The 13,166-nt window shown below is 30.9% G+C and overlaps 1 protein-coding gene across 1 annotated transcript in view; it reads right to left on the bottom strand.

Moving 5' to 3' along the window:
- The window catches only part of LOC127871230 (uncharacterized), a 33,111-nt gene that overhangs the window by 2,989 nt on the left and 16,956 nt on the right, over positions 1 to 13,166 (bottom strand). Inside the window, exons 18-35 of the mRNA XM_052413972.1 lie at positions 12,420 to 12,518; positions 12,202 to 12,227; positions 9,658 to 9,773; positions 8,881 to 9,060; positions 8,008 to 8,063; positions 7,786 to 7,808; positions 7,507 to 7,607; positions 7,063 to 7,194; positions 3,306 to 3,361; positions 3,070 to 3,201; positions 2,732 to 2,845; positions 2,593 to 2,630; positions 2,102 to 2,205; positions 1,638 to 1,799; positions 1,067 to 1,110; positions 822 to 846; positions 535 to 654; positions 229 to 390 (exon numbers count right to left, since the gene is read on the bottom strand). Coding sequence (XP_052269932.1) covers positions 229 to 390; positions 535 to 654; positions 822 to 846; positions 1,067 to 1,110; positions 1,638 to 1,799; positions 2,102 to 2,205; positions 2,593 to 2,630; positions 2,732 to 2,845; positions 3,070 to 3,201; positions 3,306 to 3,361; positions 7,063 to 7,194; positions 7,507 to 7,607; positions 7,786 to 7,808; positions 8,008 to 8,063; positions 8,881 to 9,060; positions 9,658 to 9,773; positions 12,202 to 12,227; positions 12,420 to 12,518 — 1,690 coding nt within the window. The remainder of the gene's footprint in view (positions 1 to 228; positions 391 to 534; positions 655 to 821; positions 847 to 1,066; positions 1,111 to 1,637; positions 1,800 to 2,101; positions 2,206 to 2,592; positions 2,631 to 2,731; positions 2,846 to 3,069; positions 3,202 to 3,305; positions 3,362 to 7,062; positions 7,195 to 7,506; positions 7,608 to 7,785; positions 7,809 to 8,007; positions 8,064 to 8,880; positions 9,061 to 9,657; positions 9,774 to 12,201; positions 12,228 to 12,419; positions 12,519 to 13,166) is intronic.

The following is a 13,166-nucleotide window of genomic DNA, read 5'->3' as shown; positions in this document are numbered from 1 at the left end:
CTTGCTATTTTCAAGATGATGTTTCTTTTAATTTAATTAAATGTGTTGATTCTCTGATATGAGAATTTACCGATTTGTATGTCGCTTTGCTTGGGAACCACAATTCTAATGCAAATAGTATTCCTGTGCATCATAACTAACTTCCAATAATTACTTCAATAAAGACAATTATCTTTTAGTATATCAGTATTCAAAACAATATTATATATATTTAAATCCTTCACATACGTGGCTATCTGAAGAGACAAACACACTCGAGGGTCACTGACCGGTCGAATAGCGATATCAATGGTACACTCATGGTTTGACACGTTACCATCGACACAAGAGCGACACGTGGTAAACACATGACTCTTCTCGGTTTCTGGTATTCCAACCTTGAAGTCTATGCTGTGAATAAAAGTATAACAAGTATAACACAAACAAACAAACTCATTTGTTTTAATATCAAAATTAAGGTTTATTTGTAAAAAAAGCCATAACACTAAGTGTATAAATGCATGTCACTCGTGAAAATAGTGAAAAGATACTCGCCATTCCTGAGAGTGGCCGTTCCCAGGCGTAACGGTATACATCACGTGGCATTCCGTTCCAAATTTACATTCAACTATCGAATCAGGTTGTAAACTCGGGTACACAAAGTGGGGATTTTCCTATAACACATACCAAATTTAATCAAATTCTTACATGCCGATTGCTTTCTATAGTGAAGACACAGAACATGTCGATGATTTTTATAGACTTTATATAACGCGTGAGATCGAATATATTTATATTGTAAAAGTATTGTATACAGTTAATGTAATTACTGATTACTTATCAGTAAGCCGTAAACAGTATCTGTGCCTGCAATGCGAACATACACAATTGGTATGACGAGTATATACCCAGAATACAGCTCATGTTATTTGTAAACGAAAGCGATGAGAGGTACCACGTTTCTCTCACGTACACATCAAACATAAGCTTTAATAATTTCTGAATTACTTCTACGAAACTAAATGAATACCATTTAAATAGTTTTATGCGTGGTATATTGTGTTTTAACTATTGGTTAACTTATTACCTTCCGTTACGCGAACTACAAAGCATGTTTCGTCTTTGTTGACACTACAATTTTACACAAAAATGTGTGTTAACAAAGTTTATTATGATTATATATCAGAAAATCATAATGACTATGGTTAGAGCATCATTATGATGATGATGATGATGATGATGATGATGATGATGATGATGATGATGATGATGATGATGATGATGATGATGATGATGATGATGATGATCGATCATCATCATCATCATCATCATCATCATCATCATCATCATCATCATCATCATCATCATCATCATCATCATCATCATCATCATCATCATCGTCGTCGTCGCCTTCGTCGCCGTCGTCGTCGTCGTCTTCTTCTTCTTCGTCGTCGTCGTCGGCATCATTATCATCATCATCTTCTTCTTCTTCTTCTTCTTCTTCTTCATCATCTTATTCGTATTATTATTCGTATTCGTCTTATTCTTATTTTTTTATTTTAATTCTTCTTCTCCTCCATAATCATAATCAGCATCATCATGATCATCTACTATTATTTGTATTTCAAGTTTTAGTATTATTGTTAAATCCTACTTACCGTGCATTATTCAAGGTCTGCAGACACAAGTCAAACGTTCCCTCTTCTTTTGGCATAAATGTAACAAATGTTTGGAAAAGAGTTGTAGACGAGTTTTGACTGATAGTCTTGAAGTCTTTTATTTCAAGCTCAGGGCTCACGTATCCAACGTTCACAACTGGTCTGAAAAATATGCCCGATACTGATATCGATAACACTACCGCATTAGTGTCTATAATTTACAATTAAAACAGGATAATACAATTTTATAATTATTGATAATATATATTAATGTTTGCCTTTGCAAACATAATAGTAATGAAGACTTATGCAGCGTTTAACTATTTCTAAATCATCAAATATAACAATATAAAGTAAACGATAAATTATATTAACCCGAAGAAAAACATTTTGTAAGAAGACAATCATAGTTTCAACTAAAATAAAAATTATTTTTTCACTCATGCATTTTGGTGATTACAAACCTCTCTCCGGCTTTGAAGCTGCCACCCACACTCGCATATGTACCACATAAAAATTTCCTGTTGCAGTTCACTTCCTTTGGTTTTCCGGTATTTATGAATCTTGCCTAAATAATAATCAATAAATGATTGTTAAAAACTCGGCAACTATAACGAACATTAACAGTAACGAAAACAAAAAAATCTAAACAGGAATAACATGAAGCCATAGGATACAAATTAAACATAAAAGACAAGATTTAACTGCTCAAACTGTTAAAAATTGTTTACCTAAATTCTTTATTGGATTATGACCAAATAACTTAACGTACAACATTTTATCTTCAGAACGGTCATAATTTCTCGAAATTCACGTATACTTGATATCACACACTTCTTAATTTTTCTTACTGCGTTATTTGGTCTGCAGTATTGATATTTATTCGTGTAAAACGTTAACAACGTTTACAAATACAACGCTCAAAATATTTCCTTTTTTCGATGGCTTTACTTACCCCATCAGTAATCGAAGGCGCAAAAGTACCGCCGATATCTGCAATGATTAAACAGTTAACAGAGGTATGATATATAGGTATTATTTATCTGTACATTTGTATAAAAAGATTTTATAAGCATTCGCCTTATGTCGATTACCTGTATCGCAAGTGTCTCCAGTAAACCCGTTTTTACACATACATGTAATGACATGATCATCTGTGATACAGTAGCCATTTGTGCTACATTTATTGTCTTCTGGTACGCACGGACCTTCAACATAAATTATTAACACACACGGTTATGTAATGTAAATCATCTTAGTCTACAAAATCAACTCTCACACAAACAGCCTAAATGCATGATTTCTTATATAGTACCGTTACACGACATTTTAAAAAGTAACACTACACAAGTACAAAAATCACTTTAATAATGAAACAAGTAAACGTCTGTGTGCATATTTATGTGAAACGAAGTGCATGCTGCTGATATACCCTTTGAGCAGTTTTTGCCCGTATAGCCTTCACCGTTGCAAAAGCATTGGTAATCAGTCCGACCGGTTGTGAAGCAAATGCCATGGTTCTGACAGTAACCATGAATAATGTCACCGGAGCTGGCGCATGGATCTGGAAGAGAACCAGAAAATAGTTCGCTTTGAATATATGGAATGAAAGTAAATTACATGTTAGCAAACATAAAGGTCGGTTTTAGCTATAAAAAAACTCCATACCTGTGTTCTTGTCAATAATGCTAAACTGGAAACATCGCTCTTCATAGTTGGATTCTCTGCAAAAGAACTTAACATTTACAAAAAATGAAATTTAAAATTACGTTATTATTATTCAAGTTCATCTACCTTGTATAATGTTTGAAGAAATAATCGACCACTAGGAAGATCTAAACAGATCGTATAACTATATTGAAAGTACAATTTAAGATGCCTTTAATCCTAATCAAGAACTAAGTTGAACTTAATTCTATAAATTTCGTGGACAAAAGTCCCGAATATCTAATAGTAATAGTAATTGTAATATTAATAAAAATAAATAAAATATATTTATAATAATAATAATAATAATTATTATTATTATTATTATAATAATAATAATAATAATAATAAAAATAATAATAATAATAATAATAATAATAATAATAACAAAAATAAATTATTATTCTTATTATTTTATTATATAATAATCCCTATAATAATCATAATAAACTAATAATACTAATCATAATAATGATTATAATAATAATAATTAATAATAATAATAATAAATAATAATAATAATAATAATAATAATAATATTATTATTATTTTATTAATATTATATAAGTATATAGTATAATATTATTATTATTTCTAATGCTGCCTGTAACTTGGTGAACTTGGTCGCTTCCCATTGACTTTCATTTGCAAAGAACGAGCCCTAAACTATTGGTTAAAAAAAATGATATCACAGAATACTTTGATAAATAGAGTTTTTAAAACATTAACTATTAACGATGCATGCATGAATATTGATAGAATTTGTGCTGGCCAAATGCTGTTCAAACTACACTTGATGATCTTGGTTATAGTAATTTATGGTTGCACCCGTATCACGAAATCGATTATACTTGTATGCTAAAACAAAGAGTCCGTGATGTTTTGAATCCTACTTGAATTGTATAGATAATGAAAAGCATAGAATTGCAATGAGTAGATTCCGATTGTGTTCACATCATTTAGAAATAGAAAGAGGAAGATTTAATAATATTGACATTAATGATCGTAAGTGCAAAGTGTGTACATCTGATATGATTGAATCGGAATTTCATTTTCTTTGTATTTGTCCAAATTATAGAGAGTTAAGGTTAAAGTACAACATAAGGCTGTCATTTAACACATTGAAATATTTCGAAACAATTATGTCAACAAAGTCTGTAAAACGTTTCCGTAAAGTATCGAAATTTATATATTTTGCAATGTTAAAACAAAAAGATATCATTAATCCTTCTGTTGCTTCTTAGTTGTCTAAATTCCTTCCCATCATAAACATTGTGTGTTTTTTTGCTACATTTTCCTGTTTTGTGTGTGTGTGTGTTTTTAAAATTATATTTATTTATCTTTCGACATTATTTGTATGCTACGATTTACTTTCCTATTTGTGTGATATAATAATACTAATAATAAACAATATTGCATACAATAACTCTCTGTATAGCCAAACTTCATCTCACTGTGTATATAAATTTATCACATGATTTATTTTGCCAAAAGCATGTAATGCTGATTATGCGAATAAATAAATAAACCATAAACCATAATTATTATAATAATAATAATATTTTTTTTATTTTATTATATAAGTATTATTATAATTATACATATAAGAATTATTATTATAATAATAATAATAATTATTATTATTATTATTATAATTATGCTTATTATTATTATTATTATTATTATTATTATTATTATTATTATTATTATTATTAGTATTATTATTATTATTATTATTATTATTATTATTACACAATGTATTATTATTATTATCATTATTTTTACTAGTAGTAGTATTATTAGTATTATTATTATTATTACTACTTCTACTACTACTAACAATAATACTATTAATAATAAGCTTTTTTATGATAACAAATACAATTGAAATAAAAAATTACGATTATTTGTGGTAAGTTTCCTAGTTTAATTTTAGAAGAAAAAATCGACGCTAGGGAGATCTAACAGATTATATTAATCGGACATCTCTTGAAAGTATATAATAATTTAAGGTGATATAATCTAACTCAGAACTGAGCAAACACAATTGACATGACGCCTTATCTATGATCGCTCCGCCCACTAGAATTGATCCACCAATCAGCGATCGATTAATCGGGCGCACTCGTTAGCAACGACCTGTCCGCCATTTCCTAGACAAGCTACATGTTTAGGTTCACTTTTATTCCAACGAGTTTCTTTTGTTTTCCTCTTTAAAAAACGATAAAAAATGGTTAAACGGTGTCGATGGGGACTATGTAACTCGGACAATCGATATCCGGAAAGATTAGTTGGTGACATTTAATTTATATCGTTTCCAAAGCCGAAAAGAGATCTTGAGAAGTGTAAGAGATGTATGAATGCATGCGGTTGTCACCACGAACAACTGAACGTCAACACTGTCAAAGACAATTGTAATATATTTTTATCACATATACTAGCAGATTTAAATAGTTTATGTTATCGATCTGATTATCACATAATATTTCACGTTTTTTTAAAACAATAGTTTTATCAGTTACTAGGTCATTAATATACAGAAGCGAAGTTCATCTGCATTACATAAAGAGAAATAAAACCCAGCATGAAGCCTAATTTGTGCTGTGTTTTATTACTCTGATAGTAATGCACTTAATAACATCATACATGTTATTTGAAGGTGACATGTGATATATTATCTTATTAACGGTATCAACACATTTGCAGTCATGTGGTGTCACCAATAAACGCTTTTAATCAACACTAGGAGCTCGAATGCCTAGATCTCATTTTTTAAACGAGTTTCGTTTATTTTGTTCGGATTAAAAAACGGAAATGAAATATGGCAAAAACGGTGTAAAAAGGGTTAATGCAACTCTGACATTTGGTATCCAGAAAGATAAGTTAGATGAATTAAATTTATACCATTTCCAACGCGGCAATGCGGTCTTGACAAGAGCGAGTGGAAGCTTCAAGAATTACCGAGATCCCCTTTATAGAACATTAATTTATTTCACAAACTTGAAATGTCATATAAGCAATAACTAAGCATTATTAAGTATGTATTATGTCACGTGTGCATGTAAAATAATTGAGACTTTTGGTACCCAATTCGTGTAACTTTACGAAATCCCCGTTAAAAATCGCGTTTCTGTGTGTGTCAGAAACAAGTGAAAACCATTTTGTTATTATTTTAATAAAGACGTATCGATAAATGCTATTGTAAAAGAGTTATTATTACTGATATTAGTAAACCAATAAATGCGGTAACTTCGGGGAAGTCGGTACCTGCGCGAGCGTCTGATATTGGTAGCCTTATTAATTTATAATAGCCTGACCGTATTCCATTTCGTACAACGCTAATTTTATATCAGACAATGTCCAAACTTACTGTGTTGTTTTTGCGCTTTAAATTATAGTGATTGATAAATGTCCCATAAGCAATGTTTAATATGATTAATATCACTTTTATACGCAATAACATGTGAGAATAACTTAATGGCATCAACCCCTTTGCAAGTGTAATATGGTGTTAAACAAGTCGATAAAATCATCCGGAATATCGCGTAAATCTATATGCAGTCTATAAGCAAAGAAGCCATTTTGGTGTTAGCTTGTCTAGGTTTTCTTCCCGCTGAGCCACGTGATTAGGTGGGCGGAGCGATCACTGATAAGGCGTCATGTCAATTCTATCAAGACCGTCGCTTTATTCTCAACAACTACAATTGCACCGCCTTACGTTGATCTGAAGCATCCAGTAAAGTCGTCAATAGTTTCTGTTGAAATCATGACTTCTGTAACACACCGGCCATCTTTATTGTCCAAAGGACCGAAGACCGTAAACTTGACACCAGCGCTGACAACATGTTCACTGAAAGTATAGAATTGTATTTGATGACTTGCATTATAATTATTATTATGATTATTATTTTTATTATCTTTATTATTATTATTATTATTATTATTATTATTATTATTATTATTAATATTATCATTATTATCATTATTATTATTATTATTATTATTATTATTATAATTATTATTATTATTATTATTATTATTATTATTATTATTATTATTATTATCATCATTATTATTATTATTATTATTATTATTAATATTATTATTATTATTATTAAATAATAATGGTATTTACAATAATAGTATACTAGTCTTTACTTACCACTTAGTAACATTGTTGGTATACAAAATCACACTGCATCTTTCATTGATGTAACAAACAAATGTACTGTCTGTTTGTGGTGCAGGCTCAACAAAGTGTACCTTTGAAAAAATGTTCCATTTCAATTGTGTTTTATTTAAAGAACTGTTGTAAATGAATTTCGCGCTACACAATAACCAATTTACACTAACAATACTATTCAATCAAAGCATATAAAAATACTTTTAAATACTTAAGTATTTTTAATTTTCCTGACAATTATAACTATTACTATATTACCTGCGGCATCGGATTTAGTCCTCCTGAAAATAATAATCAGCAATCGGGACATTTAAACACTATAAATGAAATGTATCCATATTGATTTATTGAATAGTTATTTGATAAGTAAGCACAATTAAACAGAAGTATTTCAATCTGGTAATGTAACCTAGTAAAGTGTATTAAACTTCCAAACCTGAAATAGCGAATGTATTAATATTAAGTTAAAATAAGCTTTACCGTTTAAATCAAATTTCAGCTGGTAACAGGTAGTATCATTCATTGTACTATTTGAACTGCAATAAATGATGAATGTATAAATACAAGTAATATATACTAAATGCCCTATTTCTCAGATAACCACTCATGGCAGGTAGATTTAATTCATTTCAAACACGTCAACAGGTTGTCGCATAATTGGTGTATTTTAGGTATATTCCTGGTTCGCTATAATGCAAACCCTGGGGCTACGTCAGTGTTGCTGGGGACCAATTAATTTGTTGACAGCAGGTACACGCTTTCCACTAGCTACAGTCCGTTTTAATTATAAGATATAATACATGCCTTGGTTTACGTCAGTATGGCCGAAACTCATTAATTTGTTGACAGTAGACGCACGGGTTCAGTCCGTTTAAAGTGTAGATCATGACAGGATTACTAGGTTAATGGATGTTGTTTCCGTATCGTGCATTTCAACAAATTGGTTTGACCCATAAAGTTGAAATGTTAATGTAACGATACCTGTATATAAGTAATGCGTTTTGGACACAAAAATAAGAAGGATTTAACACATAGGAAGTACGCAAAGAGGTTTATCTTCAAAACCCAACCCCAGGTGGGATGGGGTGGGGTCCTGTCTGGATGGATTTGGACGGATTTTGTCATGTCTTGGAAACGTTGTTAGTTACTAAGAGAGTTACATGAACTTGGAAATATTTCATTAACAATTAATTTAAATAATTATATGCACTTGGAAACTTTATGTTAACAACTGAATAAAGAGTAAAGAACTATCCATCGAGTTTAATTTGAAATGTATCGCTACGGCACAAGGTGTATAAAAATCTAAACAATGGTCATTGAATCATCAAATGTGAATAAAGTAGTATATACCTATCCGTAGCTGTTATACAAACATAATGCCCGTTTATGTCTTGTGGCCGTCCCTTTATCGTCACATAACTTGTAAACTCATTATCGACACCTTGAAAGAGATCTTGTCGCACAGTCGGGCCGACAGTGCTTGCTTGTCGTATGTCATCCGAAGCCGACATGGTCACTAGGGGTACCAGACTATAGATCGCAAATGAATCAATGTGAAAACAAACAAATTATGCTAATATTTCACACATTTATGTTTCACAAACATTGAAACAAACATACATTTCTCGTATGCCAAATTCTGAATCAATTCTGAATACTTAAAACATAGACATACATCTAGAGATTGTCTTCTTCATAGTATCTCATACATGATAATTTTTATTTTAAATTAATAGCTATCTTCCTTGGCAATAGTTAGTAAAAATGCACGGGATGAAGCATTGTTGAGTACAATCTTGGACAACAGTGAACAATCGTTTATAAAGTTTGTATTTTTAAATGCAATACGCTTCACTTCCGTAGTCGGGATAAGCCGTGTGGTAAATTATTATATAAAGCTATACTCGTTGCCGAATTCGTGTTAATTTTGCAAAATTATTTATTTGATATACGATTCGCTCTACTTTAAAGATTGATCAAGCGCGAGCGTGATATTATAACTACAAGTGAGAGTACATAAGAACGTAGAAAAGCAAACAAATGTGTTCTTTAATCTATAAATAGCAAATGCATATGCTTTTGGATTTCCAAACGGAGTACACTGATTACTAGTAAGGACAATCTTACCCTGTCTTAGAAGCCACATATATCTGCACGCCACATGCGATAATAGTTGTATTCTCGACCGAACATACGATAATGCCACCGTTTTTTGGAGTTGGGGGTACAAAAGATACGGAATTCTGAAAGATAATTTTCACGATATTTTTGCAGCTGTTCCTATCTGATAAATCAAGTGTAACAAAACATCTATACAGAAAGCCAAATTCCAGTTTTTTTCAGGTAGTAATAATAATCACCACGAAGTCGTGTATGTAATATGTAATATTTCTTGCATCAGATTCTGACCTTAAACTTAATTTTTTTGAACATCTGCCTGAGTCTCGTATTATTGAAAACTCTTCAAGTTAATTCTAAAAATAAGATTCGCGGAAACTAACGTCGCACATGAACACGTACGCTGACAAGCAGCAAACAGAAAACGAACGCTGTTGTATAGTAGAATTAATAATTTTCCGTCTGGATATACTAGTTTTCGTTATTAATTCATATTATAACAGGCTACTGCTTAATATTGTTTCAACCATTTTTATTTGCAAAATATACAATCGTTCTGTGTAATCAGGTATTTTGAACAGTTAATAAAATCTTCTTTCAGATTTTCATAAAGACGATCTGGACTTTAAATAATATAGGAAGATTTTTAAAATGTTGTTAACAAGAAGAAGGCACTTAGCTGATTTTAGTAAAATTATTTAAGTTGGGGCCTGTAGCCAATTGTACTGAAATGGATAATGTTTGAATATCGAAATATATCAATGGGATGAGTGAATTAAAATGCGTAATCCTCTTGTATCATAACCGAAATGCCCCACATTACATCATTTAAAGCGGTTTTATTATCAGATTGTCGCTTTTTAAATTAACAATATTGCAAAAATACTGGACATAGAAATACATTATCACGATGCGTACATGTATGCCTTAGTTAAACAGATTTTTATTGGTAAAATAATAGTTTTTAAAATAATTTTCCTTAAACGTATTGGTAGGCATAAGGGTATATAATTTAAGATACAAATCGTTCAAATATTATGTCATTTAAAATAGTGGCAATTTAAATCCACACAACTTATTCGGCATAGTAAAGTTAAGTATAAATAAGAAACATATTTTATCTATGCCAATAAGAATATATATGGTGGTTACAAGGTAGAAATCCGTCTTTTTTTGCGCTGTAAAACTTAAAAATAATCGCGTTTGTCTAAATGGACGTATACGTCACGAAATCCTACTTTCGGTTTTAAAAGCGTTACAGTTTGAAAAATAATAAATAACTTTCTAAATAGGCTATACATTTAATTGTATCTATGCCAATTAGAATATATCTGGAGGTTTCAAGGTAGAAACCCGTCTTTGTTGCGCTTTAAAACTTAAAAATAATCGCGTTTGTCGAAATTGACGTATATGTATAGAAATCCTACTCTCGGTTTTAAAAGCGGTACCGTTTGAAAAATAATACATTACTTTCTAACTAGGCTATATATTTAATTTTATCTATTCCAATTAGAGTATATCTGGTGGTTACAAGGTAAAAATCCTTCTTTTTGCGCTTTAAAACTAAAAATAAGCGCAATAGTCGAAATGGACGTTTACGTATAAAAATCCTATTTTCGGTTTTAAAAGCGGTACCGTTTGAAAAATAATAAAGCCTTGCTAACTAAGCTATATATTTAATGACAATTGTGCACACTTTCAGATTGCATCTTTATGTATTGATTAACATGTATTTCATTTCAAAGTGTGTGACTTTAACCGAAAAGCAATGAATACACGTTCAAACAAGAAAAAAACATGTAGAAACACGTCATATAAAACGGCATTTTTTGGTTTAAAAAAGATATAAATTCAAACAGAACAAATTGATAATTGAAGAATGCAATTTAAAGCTTTTAAACTAAGCGTACTATGAATGGGCAACATTAACTGTTAACATGTGGTATTTATTTGTGAGAAGGGATCAATGAATTGTATGCATTGAAGACAATTGACAAAAACATATTGCAATTTCGTTCTTATCAAAGACAAATTTGCATTTTCAATACACGACAAAACCACCATGGTTAGGCAAGTCATTTTACAGTTAATGTACATCTAAGTTGGTATAACAGTTTAAGTTATAATTGTTAGATATCAAACCAAATATTTTTTTCAAGTCTTGTTGTTTGGATTTCGATAAAGGTACTCCTGGCGGCTGGTTAAAATTGATCTTTACACTATCTAAAACAGCATATTGTGTGCTATGTTATTTTTCATACAATAGATACCTGAAAAAGATAACCAAACCAAGCAGTTATAAAAATGATATTCGATGGATAAGAGTTTAACAGTTGTCAACCTTTAACAACTGGTACTCGCACAGCATGGCTAGCACCTTTTTCTGATTGGTTCAAATTTCAGCCAGACTTAACAGACGTATACGGATGATAGTCCGCCCGTACGCATTGGCGCTCGTACGTTCACCTAAGCGCCTACTCTGGCGTTTCCAAACTACACAGTATTTTAAACTTGAATATCGGAAGGATAATTTGATATTGACCAAATACTTACTAAGATCGCTGAAACGTTGCCCACACCTGAAATAATTCGAATGTTTACTAATATACCATATCAATGTATTCCACAATTCATAAAGGACATACAATTGCTTCGATCAAATGTACATGCAAATACTTTAAAAGAATAACGAAAGGACAGGAATACACTTGCAACACTACATCATGTTTAAATCTCGAACAATTTAGTATATTTAAAATATCTTCACTTACGGTATTCACATGCGGGGCCGGTGAATCCTACAGTGCATTTGCACTCGCCTTTAAAACAGACTCCAGAGTTTCTGCACAACTGCGAGCATCCATTGTTGTCTGTAAAACACGGTAAACGGTTGTTGGAATGATTATTTGAAAAGGCGAAAACACGATCAACAATATACTTTGCAAATTAAGTAGTTATTATTTTTTACTTTGCTAGTGATGAATAAGTGAAACACATCGTATGTTGTTTATACGCATATACAATGACCTTTTGGGTCGAATTTCTTTGTCATTAAGAAAAAATATAATTCGTGATAGATATTATGTTAACAAGGTTTAAAAATAAATGATAACACATGAATACAGTATTAAAATGTCATCAACCATGATGCACAGGAATTAGGCCACCAGCATGGTGAAGAAAGAAGGACAAAGATGATAACAGTATAAAAACAACTGCGCTGGCTGAAATATATGTACATAAAAAAGGCATGTGCAAAAGGATATTGTTTGATTCAAATCCACATGGCGTTGGGATTCTTGACTTAAGTAAGACTAAAATAAAACGATACAAAATGTAACGTCATCATGTCGAACATATTGTATTGTACCTCTAGTATAATGTGGTATTATATTATTTGGCATATAACTAATAGAATTACCAGTGGTATTCGTATTTAATAGCAGATTTCTCTAAAAGATAACGTACAGTGGGATTGTCTACTGATGCAAGATTAAACAAATGAGCATGTACAATCT

The sequence above is a fragment of the Dreissena polymorpha genome, chromosome 3 (genome assembly GCF_020536995.1).
Source record: "Dreissena polymorpha isolate Duluth1 chromosome 3, UMN_Dpol_1.0, whole genome shotgun sequence".
Classification (NCBI taxonomy): domain Eukaryota; kingdom Metazoa; phylum Mollusca; class Bivalvia; order Myida; family Dreissenidae; genus Dreissena; species Dreissena polymorpha.
Note: the sequence above shows the minus strand (reverse complement) of the source record. Positions and strands in the feature narration are given on the sequence as shown.